Source organism: Sorghum bicolor, chromosome 10 (assembly GCF_000003195.3).
Source record: "Sorghum bicolor cultivar BTx623 chromosome 10, Sorghum_bicolor_NCBIv3, whole genome shotgun sequence".
NCBI classification, from domain to species: domain Eukaryota; kingdom Viridiplantae; phylum Streptophyta; class Magnoliopsida; order Poales; family Poaceae; genus Sorghum; species Sorghum bicolor.
The window spans coordinates 52,017,796-52,036,773 of NC_012879.2; the positions used below are offsets into that span (position 1 = coordinate 52,017,796).

The 18,978-nt window shown below is 47.6% G+C and overlaps 1 protein-coding gene across 2 annotated transcripts; it reads left to right on the forward strand.

Moving 5' to 3' along the window:
- On the forward strand, positions 5,787–18,735 carry LOC8082240 (protein argonaute PNH1). Of its 2 annotated transcripts, none has more exons than XM_021449027.1 (23): positions 5,787–6,041; positions 12,053–12,620; positions 12,716–12,927; positions 13,039–13,185; positions 13,296–13,429; positions 13,525–13,634; positions 13,811–13,917; positions 14,203–14,341; positions 14,448–14,564; positions 14,965–15,072; positions 15,192–15,263; positions 15,361–15,483; positions 15,585–15,744; positions 15,852–15,973; positions 16,071–16,208; positions 16,328–16,470; positions 16,577–16,639; positions 16,873–16,936; positions 17,015–17,150; positions 17,404–17,477; positions 17,883–17,977; positions 18,071–18,102; positions 18,233–18,735. In XM_021449027.1, exons 2-23 carry the CDS (start codon positions 12,141–12,143, stop codon positions 18,400–18,402), a joined length of 2,946 nt encoding a protein of 981 aa, XP_021304702.1. In that variant the 5' UTR covers positions 5,787–6,041; positions 12,053–12,140; the 3' UTR covers positions 18,403–18,735. The 2 variants fall into 2 exon arrangements, with proteins under 2 accessions (XP_021304702.1, XP_002437230.2); XM_002437185.2 differs by having other exon boundaries at positions 12,065–12,620.

Here is an 18,978-nt window from a genome sequence, read left to right on the forward strand (position 1 = left end):
AGTGGCAAGTGGGCATGACTCCATGAGTCCTGCAGCAGCTCGTTTGATCGATGAAAAAGGCTCAAAAGCATCTGCTTTATGGGGATGATGACATGAGGCAGCGAGCGGTGACAAGTGAAGGAGGGCCGAGGGCCTCCTCTCCTTTGGTCCATGCGGCCATGTCGCCGTAGGTACTCATGTGTAGACTCTGATGCATGATTTATAATGGCAGTGGCCATCACTGCATTTCGAGTTCACGAAGGCATTTGATGGCCCTGACAGACTCACGGTCACAGGCCACAGCGAGGAGGGAATCTCTTGGTTTGCAAGTTTCCAGAAAAATTGTCAAACTTAAGATGTTTTTACTTTTCAAAAAAATATTACAATGGCTTGTAATTTGGAATGGTTGGAGTACCAGTAAAGTATTCCTACTTATATGGATGGTTTGTTTGTAGCGGCGTCTAGTAACAAGGATTCATATGCTATTTAAAGCCCAATACTCTGAAATATGTAAATCCACACGCTACAAGGATCCCGTGCTCTTCAGAATCATTTTGCGCGTTCGGACAGTAATGGTTTGTATGTAGTCTACACATATTTTGATATGCTATTAAATGAAGTCCAATATGAAATGCCAAGAGTTAATGGAAGTTCAAATAAAACAATTCAAAGTCGCTCTAAAAATTTGTTCAAGATCGGATTTAGGAAATTAAGGAAGCCTAATCACTGTTCTATTACTTAAACTAATTGTAGTGAACAGGTATGCTATACTAGTTCTAGTATAGAATACATGTTCACTATAATTAGTTTCAATATTAAAAAAATCATGTCTGCAGAAGACCATAGATCATGTCCACCTTTAAAATTAAGGGGGTGTTTAGTTTCCATATTTTCACAAAATATTTTGGGTTTTGGTCCATCATTTTGCAAAATAGAACTAAACACCATGCAAAATTGTGGAAAAAAGATAGTTATTCTCCATTTTGGATTTTGGCATTAAGAGGCCAAAAAACCCCAAAAATGAGCCTCAAAAGGCTTCATGAGAACAATAAATTCTGCATTTTCAATGGAATTAAATATGACCCTGAAAATTTTGGCATTTTGCATTTCATCGCTCCAAAGTAGTTGGCATTTTGTATTTTGGATTCTATGGGGAACTAAACACCCCCTAAACATGTTCACCTTTAAAAATAAAACATGTGCACCTTTAAAAATGTTTTCCCCCTAGTACAATCCATAATGCCACATTTGAAAAATAAAAATGTGCCCATTTGAAAATATTTTCCCCTATGCAATACATAACGTGATAGGAGTACACAGTTTGAGAGATACATGACCTCAGTCCAAGATCTAATGCTGACCAGAGACGCAATCTCATCTTCCCTTCACCATGCACAGTCCAAAACGTGGCGGACGCAATGGCAGGTAGAGCAATGACCAGACCGTCCTCTGCACTGTTGCGTACGTATGGAAGCAACTATGCATCGCTATAGTAATAGGCCCCACATGTCAGGTTATTGCTAGGTACAGTAATAAAACCCTATCTGAGGTCTGCACCAGTGATCATGGACATCATAACCCCATAAACCTAGGCCTTGTTTAGTTCCCTTCCGAAAAGTTTTCGAACTATTATAGTACTTTTGTTTGTATGTAATAAATATTGTCTAATCATTAACTAACTAGACTCAAAATATTTATCTCGCAAATTACAGGTAAGCTATACAATTAGTTATTTATTTTATCTATATTTAATCTCCATACATGTGCTGTAATATTTGATGTGATGAAAGATCTTAAAAAGTTTTTAGATTTTGGGTGTAACTAAACAAAGGCCTAATGCTGCAGTATTTTAGCCCTCCTATTGCAATGATGAGGGCGATCTGGATCTTGCGAGAATAATCATAAATTCTTCTGCCATGGCATTCAAGCTTTTGCTTGCTTGCTTGCGCGCATGCATGCAGTCGTGCGTGCCCAATCTGTACAGTGCCGGTGGTACTTGATGGGCCAGTCTTGCGTTGCAAAGGATCATGGCCGCCATTGATGCACCGGAAAGGCCTGGGCTTTTGTGATTAAACAACGCTTGCTTCGGAAAGAGATCAAAGATCCGCTTTTCGCAAACGGATCTGGGAGAATCCGGCAGATCAAACTAGCTGTTGAGTAGTGCTGGTAGTGCTCGACATGATCTACTGTTTTTGGACAAATATCAGGTTAAAATTAGGCCTTGTTTAGTTCATTCCAAAAAAATTTCGCGACACTGTAGCACTTTCGTTTGTTTGTAGTAATTATTGTCCAATCATAGACTAACAAGGCTCAAAAGATTCGTCTCGTAAATTTCGACCAAACTGTGCAATTAGTTTTTATTTTCGTTTATATTTAATACTACATACATGCATCTAAAGATTCGATGTGACGGGAAATCTTGAAAAGTTTTTGGATTTTGGATGGAAGTAAACAAGGCCTTAGGACTATCTCTTTTTTCCTTGGAAATGGAAAAAGTTCAGCCACCAAAACAATTCGGCTCTAGCGACATTGAGACCAGCGACGAAGCCACGATTTGGCCGGGGGGGGCTGATTCCTCTTCTTTTTTCTCCAGCCACTCCTTTCGGATTTTGAGGATCCACCAGGTTTGGTTTCGTGTTTGGATTATCACTTGAAACGATGTTGGGGGAGGTTTACGTTTGTGTTTGCGGAGACTCAACCCAACCCGAATATGTGTGTTGTCATCCCTACTTCAAGTTCTAGCAGAGAATGTAAAGGGCGGTTCAGAACTATTAAACACAATTAGCAACAAAGGACAGCGCCCGATGCCGCCACCGATCGAAAATTAGGGCATGAAACCCTAGAAACTCGCGAGAACCATGTCTCCTAGTCCTAGTACTCCCCTTGCCATCCCGGCATATAAGGTTGGGTAAGGGCTTTGGTAAAGCGCATCGAACTGTAGATAACTAGCTTAGCACTCTCAAAGCATTTCTCTTTCTCTCTCTACTATTGTAAGAACTATTTTGAGCATTCTAACACGAAAAAACCTAGATAGAGTTTGACATATTTAGAATCCTTTTTGCATATAGAACAGCCAAGATTTTGATAGGTCGACCAAGTTGGATGTAAGTTGTTTTGTTTTCTTGATTTCATAGAGCGTTGTTGTATTCTTTGAATTCATAGTGCATTGTTTCATGCGAGATGGTTGTAACCACGAGTTGTGAATTACATTGAAGGAGCGATATCATCGGAGGTGTTGTGTGCGATGGAAAGCCCAATTAGAGTACCCTCCTTCCTTAGTGATATCCAACGTAATGAGAGTTACACCCCCCGCCCTGTAATACAGTATATTTTAGCATTCAAAATGTATCCTCAAATATAATATATTCTAGAGGACAAAAACTAATTTTGCATTAAATACTTTCTATTTATCAACCAATCACCATCAAATCACGCTGACGATAGCGTCTGATTAAGAAATAAAATAAGGCTACATGCGTCTTTTAGGTTCTCTCTTATTTTATTTTGAAATTTCTAAAATACACTATATTACAGGATAGAGGGAGTTAGTCATTGGTATTTGTGATAAATAAAAGCAAAATGTAATACTGATTAAATTTGTTAACACCATATACCACACGTGTACACATATATTTCAAGATTACATGAGAGTTTTATGTGGGTCCATTCATACTATCCTAAAAGCTAACACTATCTGAGAGATTGTCTTAGAGCTATTAATTGGTTTATACCATTGCACATACCCTAAGCCAGTTATTGAATTTGCTCTCATAAACACTTGTGTTACAACTAGATTTTTCAATTTCTTCTTGTGATGTGGGATTCTCATAGTGTTAGTATTACAATTTAATATAAATTTTCTCTAGTAAATGTCTTTTAGTGAGGATTTTCTAGTGTTTTAATTAGTGATAATATTTTATTACTAATTATTATTCCACCATTTTGGTAGTGACTGCTTGCCTTGAAGTTTGTACACCACGTGAAAGTACGAGGTGGTGGTAATAAAAGAAAACGAACCAGTCCAGCCAAAAAGAAAAAGCTTGGTTTTGATTGTTTCTTGGGTTCAACCAAAGGTTGATGATGATTTGGACCCAAACTCTGGTCTCTGGGAACAAGCAAGGCGGTGAGAGTGAAAACCGAGAGCTCACTCCTCCCTTTGCCTTTGCTGACCGCTTTTGATGGACAGACAGGGGCAGGCCATTTTATGGCGTGGGTGCATCAGTGCATGCTTGCGTGAAAGGAAGGTCACCATTATTCAGGGAGAAAAAAAAAGGTCAGTCTCGGCCGGACTCACTCAGAGCTTATTTAGTTGATGATAATTTTTATCGTAACATTTTTATTTATATTTGATAATTATTATTTAATCGTCAAATACTACCGGGCTGATATACCAATCCCCTTTTGCGAATAGTCTGTACACCGACGACCCGGGGGCCCGTTTGGGTGCTCCTCTCCGGAGGACCTCCACTGTGCTTCGCCGATCGTTCCGCTGCGCAAGGGTCGACAGTGTGCCAACCTAATCTCTCCATTCCATAAATAAACATATTTTTTTACGTATAATTAATGTTTGACAGTTTATTTTATTCAAAAAAATTAATAAATATTATTTTATTTTTTATTATTTATTTTATTGTTAGATATGTTTTTATAATAATTTATTTATTTTATTATTTAAAAAAAAAGTTAAATAATTAAATATGAATTGTAACAGTTAAAGAAATGTATTTATTTATAGGATGGGGAGCATGTTCCTATTTCTCTACAGTTTTTGGGTAAGGAAAGGTGGGAAAAATATCGAGATTGTAGTAACCAGCACCGCGCAAGTGCTGGCGTGCTGCTGCTTGCTGTTGCTTTTCCTCAGTTTGGCGGCGGCTCGGTCGGACCACACAGGGCAAGGGCATGCATGCAGAAGGGAACATGCAGCCGGCCGGGCACTACAGCAGCGGTGGACTAGGGCCTTGTTTAGTTCGAAAAATTTCGGATTTGGTACTGTACCACTTTCGTTTGTTTGTGACAAATATTATCTAATCATAGACTAACTAGGATCAAAAGATTCGTCTCGCGATTTACAGCTAAACTGTATAATTAGTTTTTTGTTCGTTTATATTTAATACTTAATGTATGTGTCGCAAGATTCGATGTGATAGGAAATCTTGAAAACTTTTTGGTTTTTTTTGAGCCTAGCTACTCGATCGTACTCGGTGACCACGCCCTCGACGGACGCACCAGTAGACATACATCACCTCCCACCAATGCACTAGTAGTCCGTACTCCGTATGCATGCATGGAAAGTTGGATGCACGAGTTTTCAAAAAAAAAAAAGAAAAAAGAAAAAGAAGAGGTGGATGCATGCAACCGACTCCGCCGTCAAACTAGTCCGTTGCTCTGCTCCGTTCCGGCGAGTCGGCGACGGCCGCCCGCCCCGCCGGCCGCCGCGCCGTTCCAACACCCCACGCCGGCTGGTTCTCGTCCAAAATCCCTCGGCTCCGTCCCGGATCCCTCGGTCCTCCGGCGCTGCGACGCGCCGATGCCGTGTCTTTCTCGAGTATTTACGGCGCGGCCTGCATGGACCATGGAGTACGCACGTCGACACGAGAAAAAAGGGGGCCGGAGGCGGACTGGGACGAGCGAGGGGTAGAGCGAAAAGAAAGCGGCGGGAGGACGTAAAAAGACGGCCGGGCCGGGTAGCTTTAGCTTCGGCTACCCCTCCCTCTCTGGCGTCTGCGTGGGCGACCACGGCCGGCCCGGGCCGGGTTCCGGGGTTCGCTTTGCGTTCGCCTTTTCCCGGCTTTATATAAGGGGCTAGCCCCGTGCCGTTGCCGTCGCCGTGGCGTACATACGGTGGGGGATCTTTCCTAGCTTAACCATATAGAGTGATAGAGACCCAAAAGTGCCGTTGCCCAACGGAAGAACGAAGAGCAAAGAAGCACTTGAGGAAGCGAGCTAGCTGCTTTGCTTTGGTTGTCGAAAGCAGCGCTGCCCTGCCAGTTCATTTTCATTTGTTGGAGACAGATTTTCATCACTCTCGCGTACTACGTCCTCTCTTCGCCAAGCTTCCACAGGTATGTTTCTTGCATTGTATGCTCATCGGCTTGCTCATACATGCTGGATTTTCGTACTTGTAGAGCTTTAGAGTTTGTGCGTGTATGTGCCTCAATCTAGCATGGACCAAGCCGTCTAAGTCTAATCTAGCAGTAGAGAATGAACCACACAAGTTGATGCGCGAGGACAACGTAGTGTATAGAGTAACTTTCTCGTGCACACTGGGCTGCCTCGCATTTATGTGCAGTCATTTTGCTGACTTCGCATGGCTGCATGGATGCTCGTTGATCTTTTTTTCCTCCCCTATCGGCTCTTGTATAGTGGTGCTCGATCTGTTCGTTCCTGTGATGTGCCTCGGGTCGGCGCTTTTGAGGCACCACCAGTCTGGGTGGAGATCCTACACGCATCAGCGCCATGTGCACGTACTACGCGCACGCCTCCTCTGCACCAGCCGCACGCCGGCCATCCATCAATGCGGTGCCGTTTACGTTTTCTTAAAACCTCGCCAAACTCATGATTGCCCGCCTTGTTGCCTTCCCGCTCGTCGTCTTGCCCTGTCCTGTCTCCTTCCCTTCTCGCCGTCGTCGCCGCGCGAGCGTACCAGCACTACAGATGTCAGGAGCACACAAGAGCAGACATCATACTCTAGCACACTGTAGACCATGCGAGATTCTCGCAGCATCTCTGTGCATGCGTAAAAGGAAACAAAGGAGAATTCTGAAAAAAATAAAGGAAAGCTCGAGCAAAAGCACGCTGCTTTTGTCCATCCATCGCAGCGGTTAAACAAAAAACCATTGCTTGGGTCCGGCACAAAAGCTCTTTTTCTTCGCACGCAGCCCATTTCTCTTTTTCTCTCTTCATCGGTGGCATAGGGGGGGGTAAAAGCAGGCTCCGGTTCCGGCTAGCGGCCACTACAGCACAGTGACTGACACCTGACCTATCCTACCGTGCTCGCCTGCCGCCGGTCACCCATCCCATCCATCCATCCATCCATCTGCCCGTCGATGGCGGACACCGCCCGTCGCATCACGCGCGCGGCATGATCATCTCCGGTGACGATCCAGTTCGAGCCTACGGAGGAGTAGTCGGCGCGTTCCGGTCCTTCCGGGTTCCGGCCCGGCCGCGCCGAGGTGACGCGCGGATTCTGCACGCCGCGACGGCGATTCGTCACCACGGCCGTCCCGGGATCGATCGTGGCTGCCCTGCCTCTGCCTCTGCCTGCGAGCCTGTACGGCCGCGGCATGGCGTGGTTGGGCGTCGTGGCCCACCGCGCCCGTCCCTCAGCGACGTGGTGCGGATGCTCGGTGATGCGTGCGAGGGTGGGGTGCCCCGGACCCGGCTACCTGCATGCACCTTTGAGTACTCCAGTGTTAGTGGACTAGTGGGCGTCTGGGCCGGCGGCCGGCCGGCTGATCGAGCTTCTGCGACTAGCCAATTTTATCTGAAAAATTTGTAGGGATACATATATAAATAAAAGTAGTCGTAAGAATTTTAGTCAGTAGAGTAGTAGTAGTTCATCACTGTCGTATAACATATAAACATCACAAAAGGCTAAAAAGCAAAGGGTTCCCAAACAAAAGGGCACGCGCCAGTGCTCCACAAAAGCGTGGCCAAAAGGAGATCACCGGACCATCCCTCCATATCAGCCCGCGTGGCGTGCTCCGTCCGCCTTCGCTCTCCGCCAGCCCAGTCCGCGGGACCACCATCCCTTGTAGCTAGCGTGCGCGCGTGGAGCCGAGCGGACGGGGGTGGGGGTGGGGTTGCCATGCCGACTCCGCCGAGGCAGCCGGAGGCCCGCCGCCGGGACGGGGCCGGAGCCGGAGGGAGATGGCGCGTGCGTGGGCCGGCCAAGCCACGCGCGCGTGATCTGCGTTGCCGTTGCCGTGTTGCATTTTTTTCGGCCATCGGCGTGCTCCGCTCTTTTGGTGTTGCTGCGGCTGCGGCCTGCACGTTGCGTCGCTGTCCCGAGCTGCTGCCATGCCACCTACGGAAAAAGGCGCGGGAGACGGATGGGTCGATGGTAGCGGCGTCCCGGGCGGCTGCCGGGGTGCCGGTTCGGGTGCGGCGATGGAGGAATGCGTTCGGGACGCTGGTGCCATTAGCATTAGGCACGTGACGCGCGCCCGGGCCTCCGCTGCTCATGCCCACGCCGTCCGGATCTTCATCAGACCTGCAGGGATCCGAGCGCATGCAATGCATGCATGCGCGGGCCGTACGGTGTACCCACGCACGGGCACGCACGAGCTCACCATCATGGGCCGGCCTGCCTCACGGCCGGCTTTTTCCTGTTTCAACGGGGTAATCATTGCGCTCACAGCCTCTGCCAGATGCCGGATCTCCTCTCCTCCCTATCCTGATGGCTGCGCGGCCACCGTTCATAATTTCGAACTCCCGTCGGTCAACTGCCGATTCGATTGCGTCCCTAGAGCTCTCCCCACTTACCCGTACGCCCACACACTGTTCATCATCAGTTCACGGCGACGTACGGCGGGGGTAGTACACTGCCGCGTGCGCAATTGCACCGAAACGATTTCGTCTCGCTCGCTCGCTCGCTGCCTTCGTTCCCGGCCGTGCCGAGACATCGACGTCCACTGACCGTCGGCAGCCAAATTCGCCGTCCGTCCTCCGTCGTCGTGGCGCGGCGTGGTCCTCCTGCGGCTGGCGTGCCCGCGCGTGTCACGTCCCCACGCCGCACGCCACTCATCATGCAATCGATCAGGCGCGGGGGTCGCACGTCGTCCGCCCTCTTGCCACTTTTTTCCGTGCTCTACTGCTTTATTGACCAAACACAGACTGCTCCTGTGTCTGCCTACGTTGCGTTCCTAGTACTCGAGCGCCCATTCCATCCGTGCGCTGGTACACAGAAAAAAAATGGACGCCGCACACGATCGTACTGCCCAGGGGAGGAGGGTCTGAATTCGTGATGGCAAAACCACCGGAGGGAGTAGTAGTAGCCAACGTACTAGGTAGTACTCCGTAGTAGACAACGTTGCGTTCGTAGTAGACAACATTGCTGTCGACTGTAGGTGCAAGATCGTGCCTGTTCAATGGTCATCGATTTGTACGGGAACAGTGACTACTTGCTTGGTGGGCATGGTTGCCGTTGCCTCGGTAGCCGTGCCCCTAATCCACCGGATGTGGTGACCAGCTCCGTACGGGGCGCGCGTAACTGCTAAGTACTCACTCTGACTGAGTTTGGCCGGACTTTAATCATCCACGAATCTGAAGATACTGGGTTCACCAGCCACGTCCGCCACCAAATGGGCGGCAGGCCCAGCCAGGCCAGCCAGCCGGTGGTGGTGGCTGCACGTCCTGTTCCGCGGAGGGAAAGCCGCGGACCCAGCCGGGCCAGGCCATGATGGCGCCTTTTCAGCAGGCAAGGCGAGAGAGCACCTAGCAGAGGGTGCATGCCTAGCCAATTCCACCTACCAGCACGCCTTGCCGCAGGGCGCCCGGCCGGCAGCCAGCGACCGGCGGCCCCCCTTTCCCTTCCCCAGCAGCAGGCAGCAACAGCGGACAATGGCACAATGCACAGAAGCCGGCCGCTGGCGCGCGTATAGCCGCACAGCGGCACAGGGCACGGCATTTATCCTCGCATCGCCGCCCCCGCCGCCTGCCACCACATGCGCGGCGGCTGCAGCCTCCGGCCGGCCAGCCAGCCAGCCAGTGGGGTGGGTGGCGAGCTTGGCTTGCTGAGCTCTGGTCCCTCTCCCTCGGCACCGGCAGGCAGGGTGGGGGGCCCCGCCGCGCGCGGCGGCAGCGACGCTGCTCCCGCTCTCCCACCCGCCAGGACGACGCTGCATGCCGGACCGGAGTAGTAGGTCTGCCTCTGGCGTCTGACCCCGCATTTGCCCGAACGCTCCGCTTTGTCCCTCGGAGCCCGTCCCACGACCTCGGCACGCGCGCCCGTGGCCGTGCCGTGCCGCTGCCCGCGCCCGGCCGCGCACGCCGCTGCAACCCTGCTGACGGCACGTTCTGTACGCATGCTCGTACTAGGCGTCTACTCCTACAGTAGACGTGGGAGACGGCTGCCGCTGTGCCACGGCGGCTACGAGGAGTAGTAGGGGCCTGCCTGCTGCTGCTGCTGCTGGCTGGGCGGCCGGCCCGGCTGTGCCTGCTACTGCCACCGCCAGCCAGCCAGCCGCGGCCACGGGCCGGCGGGCGCGATTAAAAAACGGATTTCACCCATGAGGGTGAGAGGCGTGTGCGTGAGGCTGCCCGGGGTTCTGCGGCGATTCTATTCTGCAATAGTGGAGCGCCTTCTTGTCGGGGGCACGCTTCCAAAGCGCGACTGCGAGCGTGGCCGTCGAGGCGGCTAGCTCCCTCTCGCTCTCGCTCAGCTCCACCGTTTGCTGCGTCTGCTTTGCTTTGGGCCTTGTTTAGTTTCAAAATATTTTGCAAAATTGACACTGTAGCTCTTTCGTTTGTATTTGACAAATATTGTCTAATTATGGACTAACTAGACTGAAAAGATTCGTCTTGTCAATTTCGATCAAACTGTGCAATTAGTTTTTATTTTTGTCTATATTTAATATTTTATGCATGTGTCTAAAGATTCGATATGACGGAAATTCTGAAAAATTTTGTAAATTTTTTTGGAACTAAACAAGGCCCAAGCTTTGCTAGTGCCGGTGCTGCTGGCATGGAGCTAAGGAGCTTCATGTTAAGGCTTTTTCTATAATCCATGGACCATGCTGGGAGATTAAATAAACAAACCCAAAATAGTATAGACAGACGGTAAAGTCCATGTGAAGAAGTTTCACCTTTGGTACAGCACTGCATTTTGTGGCTTTCTATTGGGGTTTTCCCCCCGAATGGACCACATTGTGGTAGCTGTTTTGCCCTCCCCAACAAAATGTGCATTTGCACTGTGTCCACTGTGGTCTCAAAAGAAATTGTAACAGTGTCCTGCAGATCAGCAGATGGGGGGCCAGCTCACAGTTTAGATACACTGAAAAATCCAAAAATTTATAAAATTCTTCAACACATCGAATTTTTCGATATATGCATAAAATATTTAATATAAATAAAAAAAATAACTAATTATATAATTTATCAATAAATTGCAAGACGAGTTTTTTAAACTTAATAGCCCATGATTACACAATATTTGTTAAATACAAACGAAAATACTATTATATCAAATTTCAATTTTTTTTACATCTAAACAAGGCTACCACTGCTGCGCTAGCATTTCGAGTGTGATGAGACCCATCTTGAGCGTAGCATCTAGTCTAGTGGTCGTAGCAGTACCAGCAGTAGTCGCGGATTATTCTGCACTTGTTGTCATTATCCACGCCTTAAAAACATTCCTAACACCACGGAGCGAGCGGAGCTGCGTGCGATGGAGTGCCGCACGCTACGCTATCCGCCAACCACACGAAGGAAGGAACATGCGCCGTGCTTTTTTCAATAAAAATCCCCATCCATCCCTCCCCTCCATCCCCCTGGAAAACACCAACATCCGAAGCCCAGCCGCGCCCACTGTCTCGTGCGCGTGCCCCCCAGCTCGTTTTCCACGGCTTTTTTACGCGCCGCGCCATCACATTCACCTCACCGTGGCTGCCGTGCCAGTGCCACGCCGGCGGCGTCGTAGCGTGCGCGCACTCGCGCTAGTGGGAGCTCCCAGCACAATCCCCGGTTCTCCGACGCCTGCCCCCTTTGGTAAAAACAGGAGGATTCAATCGCGGCCGCTGGCCCGCTGCCGCTACCCTTCGCCGGCCCCGTTCCCAGTCAAACCTGCTCTCGACTCCGGGCAGCTGCTGCTGCATCAGCAGTGCCGTGCCGCTGGAGAGAGAGTGAGAGAGGTTCTAATGCCCTTCTGTCCCGCGCCGCATTAATTTCGCGTTTTTGAGAGGTCCGGTCCGGCGGAGTCCGGAGAGGACGCAACGCAAGGCCTTTTATTTTTTACCGCGCGTTTTCACAGTGGCGGCCTCTTTCTTTCTTGGCTCGTAGCTCTCGTTCCGCTCATCAGCTTCTGCCTGCCTTCGCCTTTGCCGCTTTGCTGCTACTCCACTGATCACGTTATAAGGCTTCCGCGCAGGCGAGCTGCTGCTGCCGCCTTGTCGGGTAACGAACGACCTCACCTCGTCGGCCGCCCTCTCCAGTCCAGTGGTCACATGCTCGAGGTCCTGGACATGGCGCCGCCGCCGCCGCCGCCACCGCCGCAGGCGCAGGCGCGGCACCACCACCACCACCACCAGGGGCCAGCCAACAAGGGCGGCGGCCACGCGGAGCGGACGAAGCAGCCGCTGCAGAGCAGCGTGACGCAGCCCAAGGCGGAGCCACCGGCGGTGGTGGCGGCGGCCGTGCTGCCGGAGGGAGGCAAGCGGTGCGGAGGAGGAGGAGGAGGGAGGCGCCGCGGCGGGCGCGGCCGGGCCAAGGCGCCGCCGGGTGAGTCTCGTGCTGCGCTGGCGGTAGCGGTAGCGCCAGCGCCGGCGCAGGCGCCTCCGCCGCGCACGGTCATTGGGCCGCCCGTGCCGAGCAAGGGGCTGTCGTTCTGCCGCCGGCCGGGGTTCGGGACGGTGGGTGCGCGCTGCGTCGTCAAGGCTAACCACTTCCTCGCCGAGCTCCCGGACAAGGACCTCACCCAGTATGATGTAAGTGCTCTCGCCGTCGCCGCTCGTTTCGTTAAGCGCTAGCGCAATTGAGATCGGAAGGCGACGCCTTTGTGTTTCTCCGTGTGGTTTTGCAGGTGAAGATCACGCCGGAGGTGAGCTCGCGGACCGTGAACCGGGCCATAATGGCGGAGCTGGTCCGCCTCTACCGCGCGTCCGACCTCGGAATGCGACTCCCGGCCTACGACGGCCGCAAGAATCTCTACACCGCGGGCACCCTCCCGTTCGACTCTCGCGAGTTCGTCGTGCGCCTCACCGATGAGGACGACGGCACCGGCGTGCCGCCTCGGTACGTGCCTGCGTTTGTTCCTTGCGCCACTTGGGCAGCCGCGTCCCTCCTCGTACGTCTTTCTTAATAATGGCATGTCGTACTGATTCGCGAGATTGTGCGTCCCTCCAGGGAGAGGGAGTACAGGGTCGCCATCAAGTTCGCCGCGCGCGCCGACCTCCACCACCTCAGGCAGTTCATCGCCGGGCGGCAGGCGGACGCGCCCCAGGAGGCCCTACAGGTACTCGACATCGTGCTCCGCGAGCTCGCCAACCAGAGGTATTTATTCCATCGGCGCCTGCATTGATTGCAACGCCGCGCATTGCCCATTTGCGTTCTTGGATTTGAGGAAGCTAATGCTAGCGCTTGCTTCTTCCCCGTTTGGTTAGGTACGTGTCCATAGGGCGGTCCTTCTACTCGCCGGACATCAGGAGGCCGCAGCGGCTAGGCGACGGCCTGCAGTCGTGGTGTGGGTTCTACCAGAGCATCCGGCCGACACAGATGGGATTGTCGCTTAACATCGGTGAGTTGTGCTGGCTGGGGAATATTTGTTGCCCTCATGCATGTGATTTCTTTTTTGTCCTGTGGCTGCTGCTTACACGACGATGTTGACGGCAGACATGTCGTCCACGGCGTTCATTGAACCCCTGCCGGTGATCGAGTTCGTGGCCCAGATATTAGGAAAGGATGTCATATCAAGGCCATTATCCGATGCTAACCGAATCAAGGTAATATTGCTGTGGTTGGGCAAGGAATCTACTAGCATAGTACTACACTACAGTGATATGTAACAGCTGCATTGGGTGCTAACATTACTTATGGACTGTTAGCTGGTTATGTCCTATGGTTTTTGTGCGCTCTAATCCCCAATTTATCTATGTAACTCGCTTATTATGCCAAGCAGATCAAGAAGGCATTGCGAGGAGTAAAAGTTGAGGTCACTCACCGGGGGAATGTAAGGCGCAAGTATCGCATTTCTGGGTTGACAACGCAACCAACTCATGAACTGATGTATGTACAGATTCTGAATGAACTTTGCTAGCTCCTGAACTGAAGTACTGTTATTGTCATCTCTTTCAATACATGATGATGTAGCCTGATTTGATAAACATAAAAGAATGGTAACATGTTGACACAAAAATCGGTTATACCCAATTTCTGCTTAAATTAATTATATTGATTTATCTAATTCGCCTTAGCAGTGAATTGATTTGTCAAAAAAAAGTTACGTGATGATGAAGGGTTGTTAAACATTGATGCCTAAATCATGCGATCATTTTTTTCTAATTTTGACAGTTTCCCAATTGATGAGCAAATGAATATGAAATCTGTCGTGGAGTACTTCAAGGAAATGTATGGTTTCACCATTCAGCATCCTCATCTTCCCTGCCTTCAGGTTGGGAACCAAAAGAAGGCGAACTATCTACCGATGGAGGTCAGTAATATGCTAATCACAAACTTATGTTTGCCTGTCAATTGTGTTTATGTTTCTAGTTAGTGTTCTCAATAATGAACGTTGTAATAATGAGATTTTTTACCAGGCATGCAAGATCGTTGAAGGCCAGAGATACACGAAGAGGCTGAATGAAAAACAGATCACATCATTGCTGAAGGTTACATGCCAAAGGCCTAGAGAACAGGAGATGGATATTCTACAGGTTGAGAGTTTTTGTCATCTCCCCTATTATTAAAGAAGTAACTTTTGAACACAAACACCTGCTGTATGTTGAGCTAGATGTACTAGGGTTTTATTGTAAGTAAACTGAATCATGTCTCTTGCACTGAACATATGTATTATATGTGGAGCTAAATGTTCTAGCATTCTAGGGTTTTTTTTTGTTCCCAGTGAACAATCTGAACATTGCAAGACATGCATTATAACTGTTCATTGTCCTATCCTAGAGTCCTGCATATATTTGCCAGTGGTCCAAGCTTTCCATGCAGTGGGCCTTGAATAGATAGCCATTAACACTGCTAGGGTTTTTGTTTTAACAAAAAATTTTAACATAAATTTTGATTAAAATGTCTCAAGAGACTTCGTTTATTATTTGTTTTCAGACAGTTCATCAAAATGGATATGAGCAAGATCCATATGCAAAGGAATTTGGGATCAACATTAGTGAGAAGCTAACCTCTGTTGAAGCTCGAGTCCTTCCTGCACCTTGGGTAAGAATAATCTTATGTCACTGTTATTCAATTTTCTTTCCCTTCGGAAGCACCTTACACTATTATTCATGAAGTTAGTTGCTCACTGTTGATGCGTTGAATTACTTTTGTGAATTCAGTTGAAGTACCATGACACTGGAAAAGAGAAAGAGTGCTTACCACAGGTTGGTCAATGGAACATGGTAAACAAGGTAAGATTCCAGCTTGTGTGAATCTATTGTTTGCTGATTACTATGTTTGATTGCACTAAAAGTAGGCCTAATTGCCTAAAATAAACTCATTTTACAGAAAGTGATAAATGGATGCAAGGTGAGCCATTGGGCGTGTATAAACTTCTCAAGGAGTGTTCCAGAAAACACAGCTAGGGGATTTTGCCAGGAATTGGCGCAAATGTGTCAGATTTCGGGCATGGTACTATACCCCTCATCTCTGCATGTGTTTATGCACAAGACAAATACTTGTTTAGATTGAAACTGTAAGCATCTTTTAATTTGACCTCCTAAGTATTACAGGAATTTAACAGTGAGCCAGTGATGCCATTATATTCAGCTAGACCAGACCAAGTAGTGAAGGCACTTAAAAATGTGTATAATATTGCATTGAACAAACTCAAGGGTAAAGAACTTGAACTTCTTTTGGCTATCCTCCCTGACAACAATGGTCCGTTATATGGTAAGTGTCATAATTGCCTTGCATATATATTTACTTTTTGAACTCTTACATATTTTCTCAGATATAACTTTATATATATTCAAAGCGATATAACTTTGTATTTGTAGGTGACATCAAACGTATTTGTGAAACTGATTTGGGATTGATAACACAATGTTGCTTGACCAAACATGTTTTTAAGATCAGCAAGCAGTACTTGGCAAATGTCTCACTGAAAATTAATGTTAAGGTACTTACCACCTTGTTTATACATGAAATACATTGCAGAACAGCAACTTTAAAAGATAAGTGGCTCTATTATTGACTAACGGTACCATTAAATTCAGATGGGAGGAAGAAATACTGTGCTCCTGGATGCAATAAGTTGGAGGATTCCTTTGGTCAGTGACATACCAACTATTATATTTGGTGCGGATGTAACACATCCTGAAACTGGGGAGGACTCAAGTCCATCAATTGCTGCCGTAAGGCTCATTATTACTTTGCCATTTTCTGTGTCAAAATGTCATATTCATCAGGATACACACATCCTTACCTTGGTTTCGGACTTATCTCTCTCTTTATTTTAATATGCTGCTCACAGGTTGTTGCTTCTCAAGATTGGCCAGAAGTTACAAAGTATGCTGGATTGGTTTGTGCTCAGGCACACCGGCAAGAGCTCATTCAGGACCTTTACAAAACATGGCATGATCCTCAGAGAGGCACTGTAACAGGCGGCATGATCAGGTTTTTATCTACGAGAAATGTGAAATCCTCAAGCGCAATATATAATTTAATCTATTAAAAATATTGGCTGATTTGAACTTATTTTCTGTGATGTTTTGTTGTGCAGGGAGCTCTTAATATCCTTCAGGAAGGCCACTGGGCAGAAGCCATTGAGAATAATATTCTACAGGTATGTTTGCAAATATTGACCATCACCTGTAGCTTGTAGATGGCAATAATAAAACATGTCTGATGCCTATTATTACCATGTGAATCTTTTCTAAATACATTAGGGTGTAGGTTGGTGATGTATCGCAGGGTGGACATATCCATTGCTAGGTCTTCTTTATATTGTAACTAAATTACCCTTTCCTCGCAAAACTAAATTATGCACATGTTAAATTTATTCAATTTCTCTTTCAGGGACGGTGTTAGTGAAGGCCAGTTCTACCAAGTTCTCCTTTACGAGTTAGATGCCATCCGTAAGGTTGGTTGCATTTTGTTTTATTCTATTACACTCTTCTAAGCTCCTTCTTAAAGTTTACTAACTAGTGCTTTCCTTCAGGCATGTGCGTCCCTAGAACCAAATTACCAGCCTCCTGTAACATTTGTGGTAGTTCAAAAACGTCATCATACAAGACTTTTTGCAAATAATCACAAAGACAGAAGTAGCATGGACAAGAGTGGAAATATTTTGCCAGGTAGTGTATCTATGGCCTCTAAATCTTTAGGATGTGTATCTATAACCACACTTTCAACTGACATATTCCTAAGTTTAATAGTACTTGAACTAAAATGTATTGTGTTTTGGAGTAAAAAGTATCTTGTCTAAATTTAAGATTTTAAGAAATTAGCCACTCTTTTGAGGCAGTCAGATTTTTCTTTTGTTTAAATTGCATGATGTTGAAGTTATTCCCTTGTTTCTATGACTGCTCACAAGTTGATTGGAAACAGGAACCGTTGTTGATTCTAAGATATGCCACCCAACGGAGTTTGATTTCTACCTCTGCAGTCATGCTGGAATTCAGGTAAGGGCCTGTTTCGGTCCCATGAATTGAAACAAATATCTAGATAGTGCTTCCCATTTCATTATTATTAGGTTACTTTCCAACTGTTAAATTCCTGGGAACCAAACAGGGCTAGTATTCCTTTGTGGGATCCTGGGAACCAAACAGCATATGTTCCTGTACTGATTTTGTCATTTGTGAAATACTACTAGTATTGAAAAGTCTTGTCATATGCTCTATTCCACAAGCTATTTGCACCTATCTAGTGGCCTCCATATGCTAAAAGAATAGTATAACAAACTGATCCTATGGTCAACCTTTTATCATGTGATTGTACAGCTATGGTACTTGGATCAGTAGCATGGGAATATAGTCAGATTCTCCGTACTGTACTGTACTGAAATGACTGATTTGTGAGTTTGCCAGGGAACAAGTAGGCCTGCTCACTACCATGTCCTCTGGGATGAGAACAATTTCACAGCAGACGAAATGCAGACATTGACAAACAACCTTTGCTACACGTAATGCACTTTTATATGCTATATTTGTCCCTTGCATTTTGAACTTTAACCTTTCAGAATTTTCTTAGCTTGATGTACATGTTATTGATGCAGTTATGCCCGGTGCACACGCTCGGTTTCTGTTGGTATGTTCTTCTGTGCTTTACAGACAAACTTTTTCCTAGTTCCACAATTTTAATTATCGACTCTTTATCCTGCTCACCTGTTCAGAAAAGAACTTTGACCTGTGATGTTGTATCTTTTGCTTCTTAACAGTCCCTCCTGCATACTACGCACACCTGGCAGCATTCCGGGCTCGGTTCTACATGGAACCAGAGATGTCAGAGAACCAGACGTCAAAGAGCTCCAATAGCACGAACGGAGTCTCGGTGAAGCCCCTGCCTGCTGTGAAGGAGAAGGTGAAAAGGGTGATGTTCTACTGCTGACAAGGAGACCACTTAACCACTCACATGCTGTAGCTAACTTCGTAGAGTTTAGTAGGGATTAGATAGCTTTCTCCAGGAATGAAGAGAAGAGCATTTGGATCATGAACAATCAATCTGTTAACGACCTCAGTAAAGTACTCAGAAATGCCTGTATAATAGTTCTTGTTGGTTCAGATGCATCCAATATTCCAATGTACTCTGAAAAGGTGCAGAAGAAACCAGCTGGTGTTTTCTATGTTGATATTTCATCAGCACGCTGGAGATTCGTGCACATGATCACACTGCAATGGAGCAGGGTTTCCAAGGAAAGGGATGACCGGATGATGTTCTGTATTCTCTCTGTGAGATGTAGCAGCTGATATTATGCAAATGGACTCGAAATAGACTACAAGGACAGCTTAACACGACTGCTGATTTGTGTTAGTAGTTCATTGGAGTTATTTGCATCTGAAACAGCTCCCGAAACTGAGCCCAATACTTAATCCTCTGGTTGGTAGTCCAACCCAATACTTAATCCTCTGGTTGGTAGTCCAAGATAAGAGGTTTGTTGTATCCGCGATTTCAAAGGAAGGACGT

Coding starts and splice junctions, on each gene's coding strand:
- LOC8082240 (XM_021449027.1), top strand. CDS start 12,141: ATGCTCGAGGTCCTGGACATGGCGCCGCCGCCGCCGCCGCCACCGCCG. Junction 12,928..13,038: donor GGCACCGGCGTGCCGCCTCG/GTACGTGCCTGC, acceptor GCGTCCCTCCAG/GGAGAGGGAGTACAGGGTCG. Junction 17,151..17,403: donor GAGTGGAAATATTTTGCCAG/GTAGTGTATCTA, acceptor GATTGGAAACAG/GAACCGTTGTTGATTCTAAG.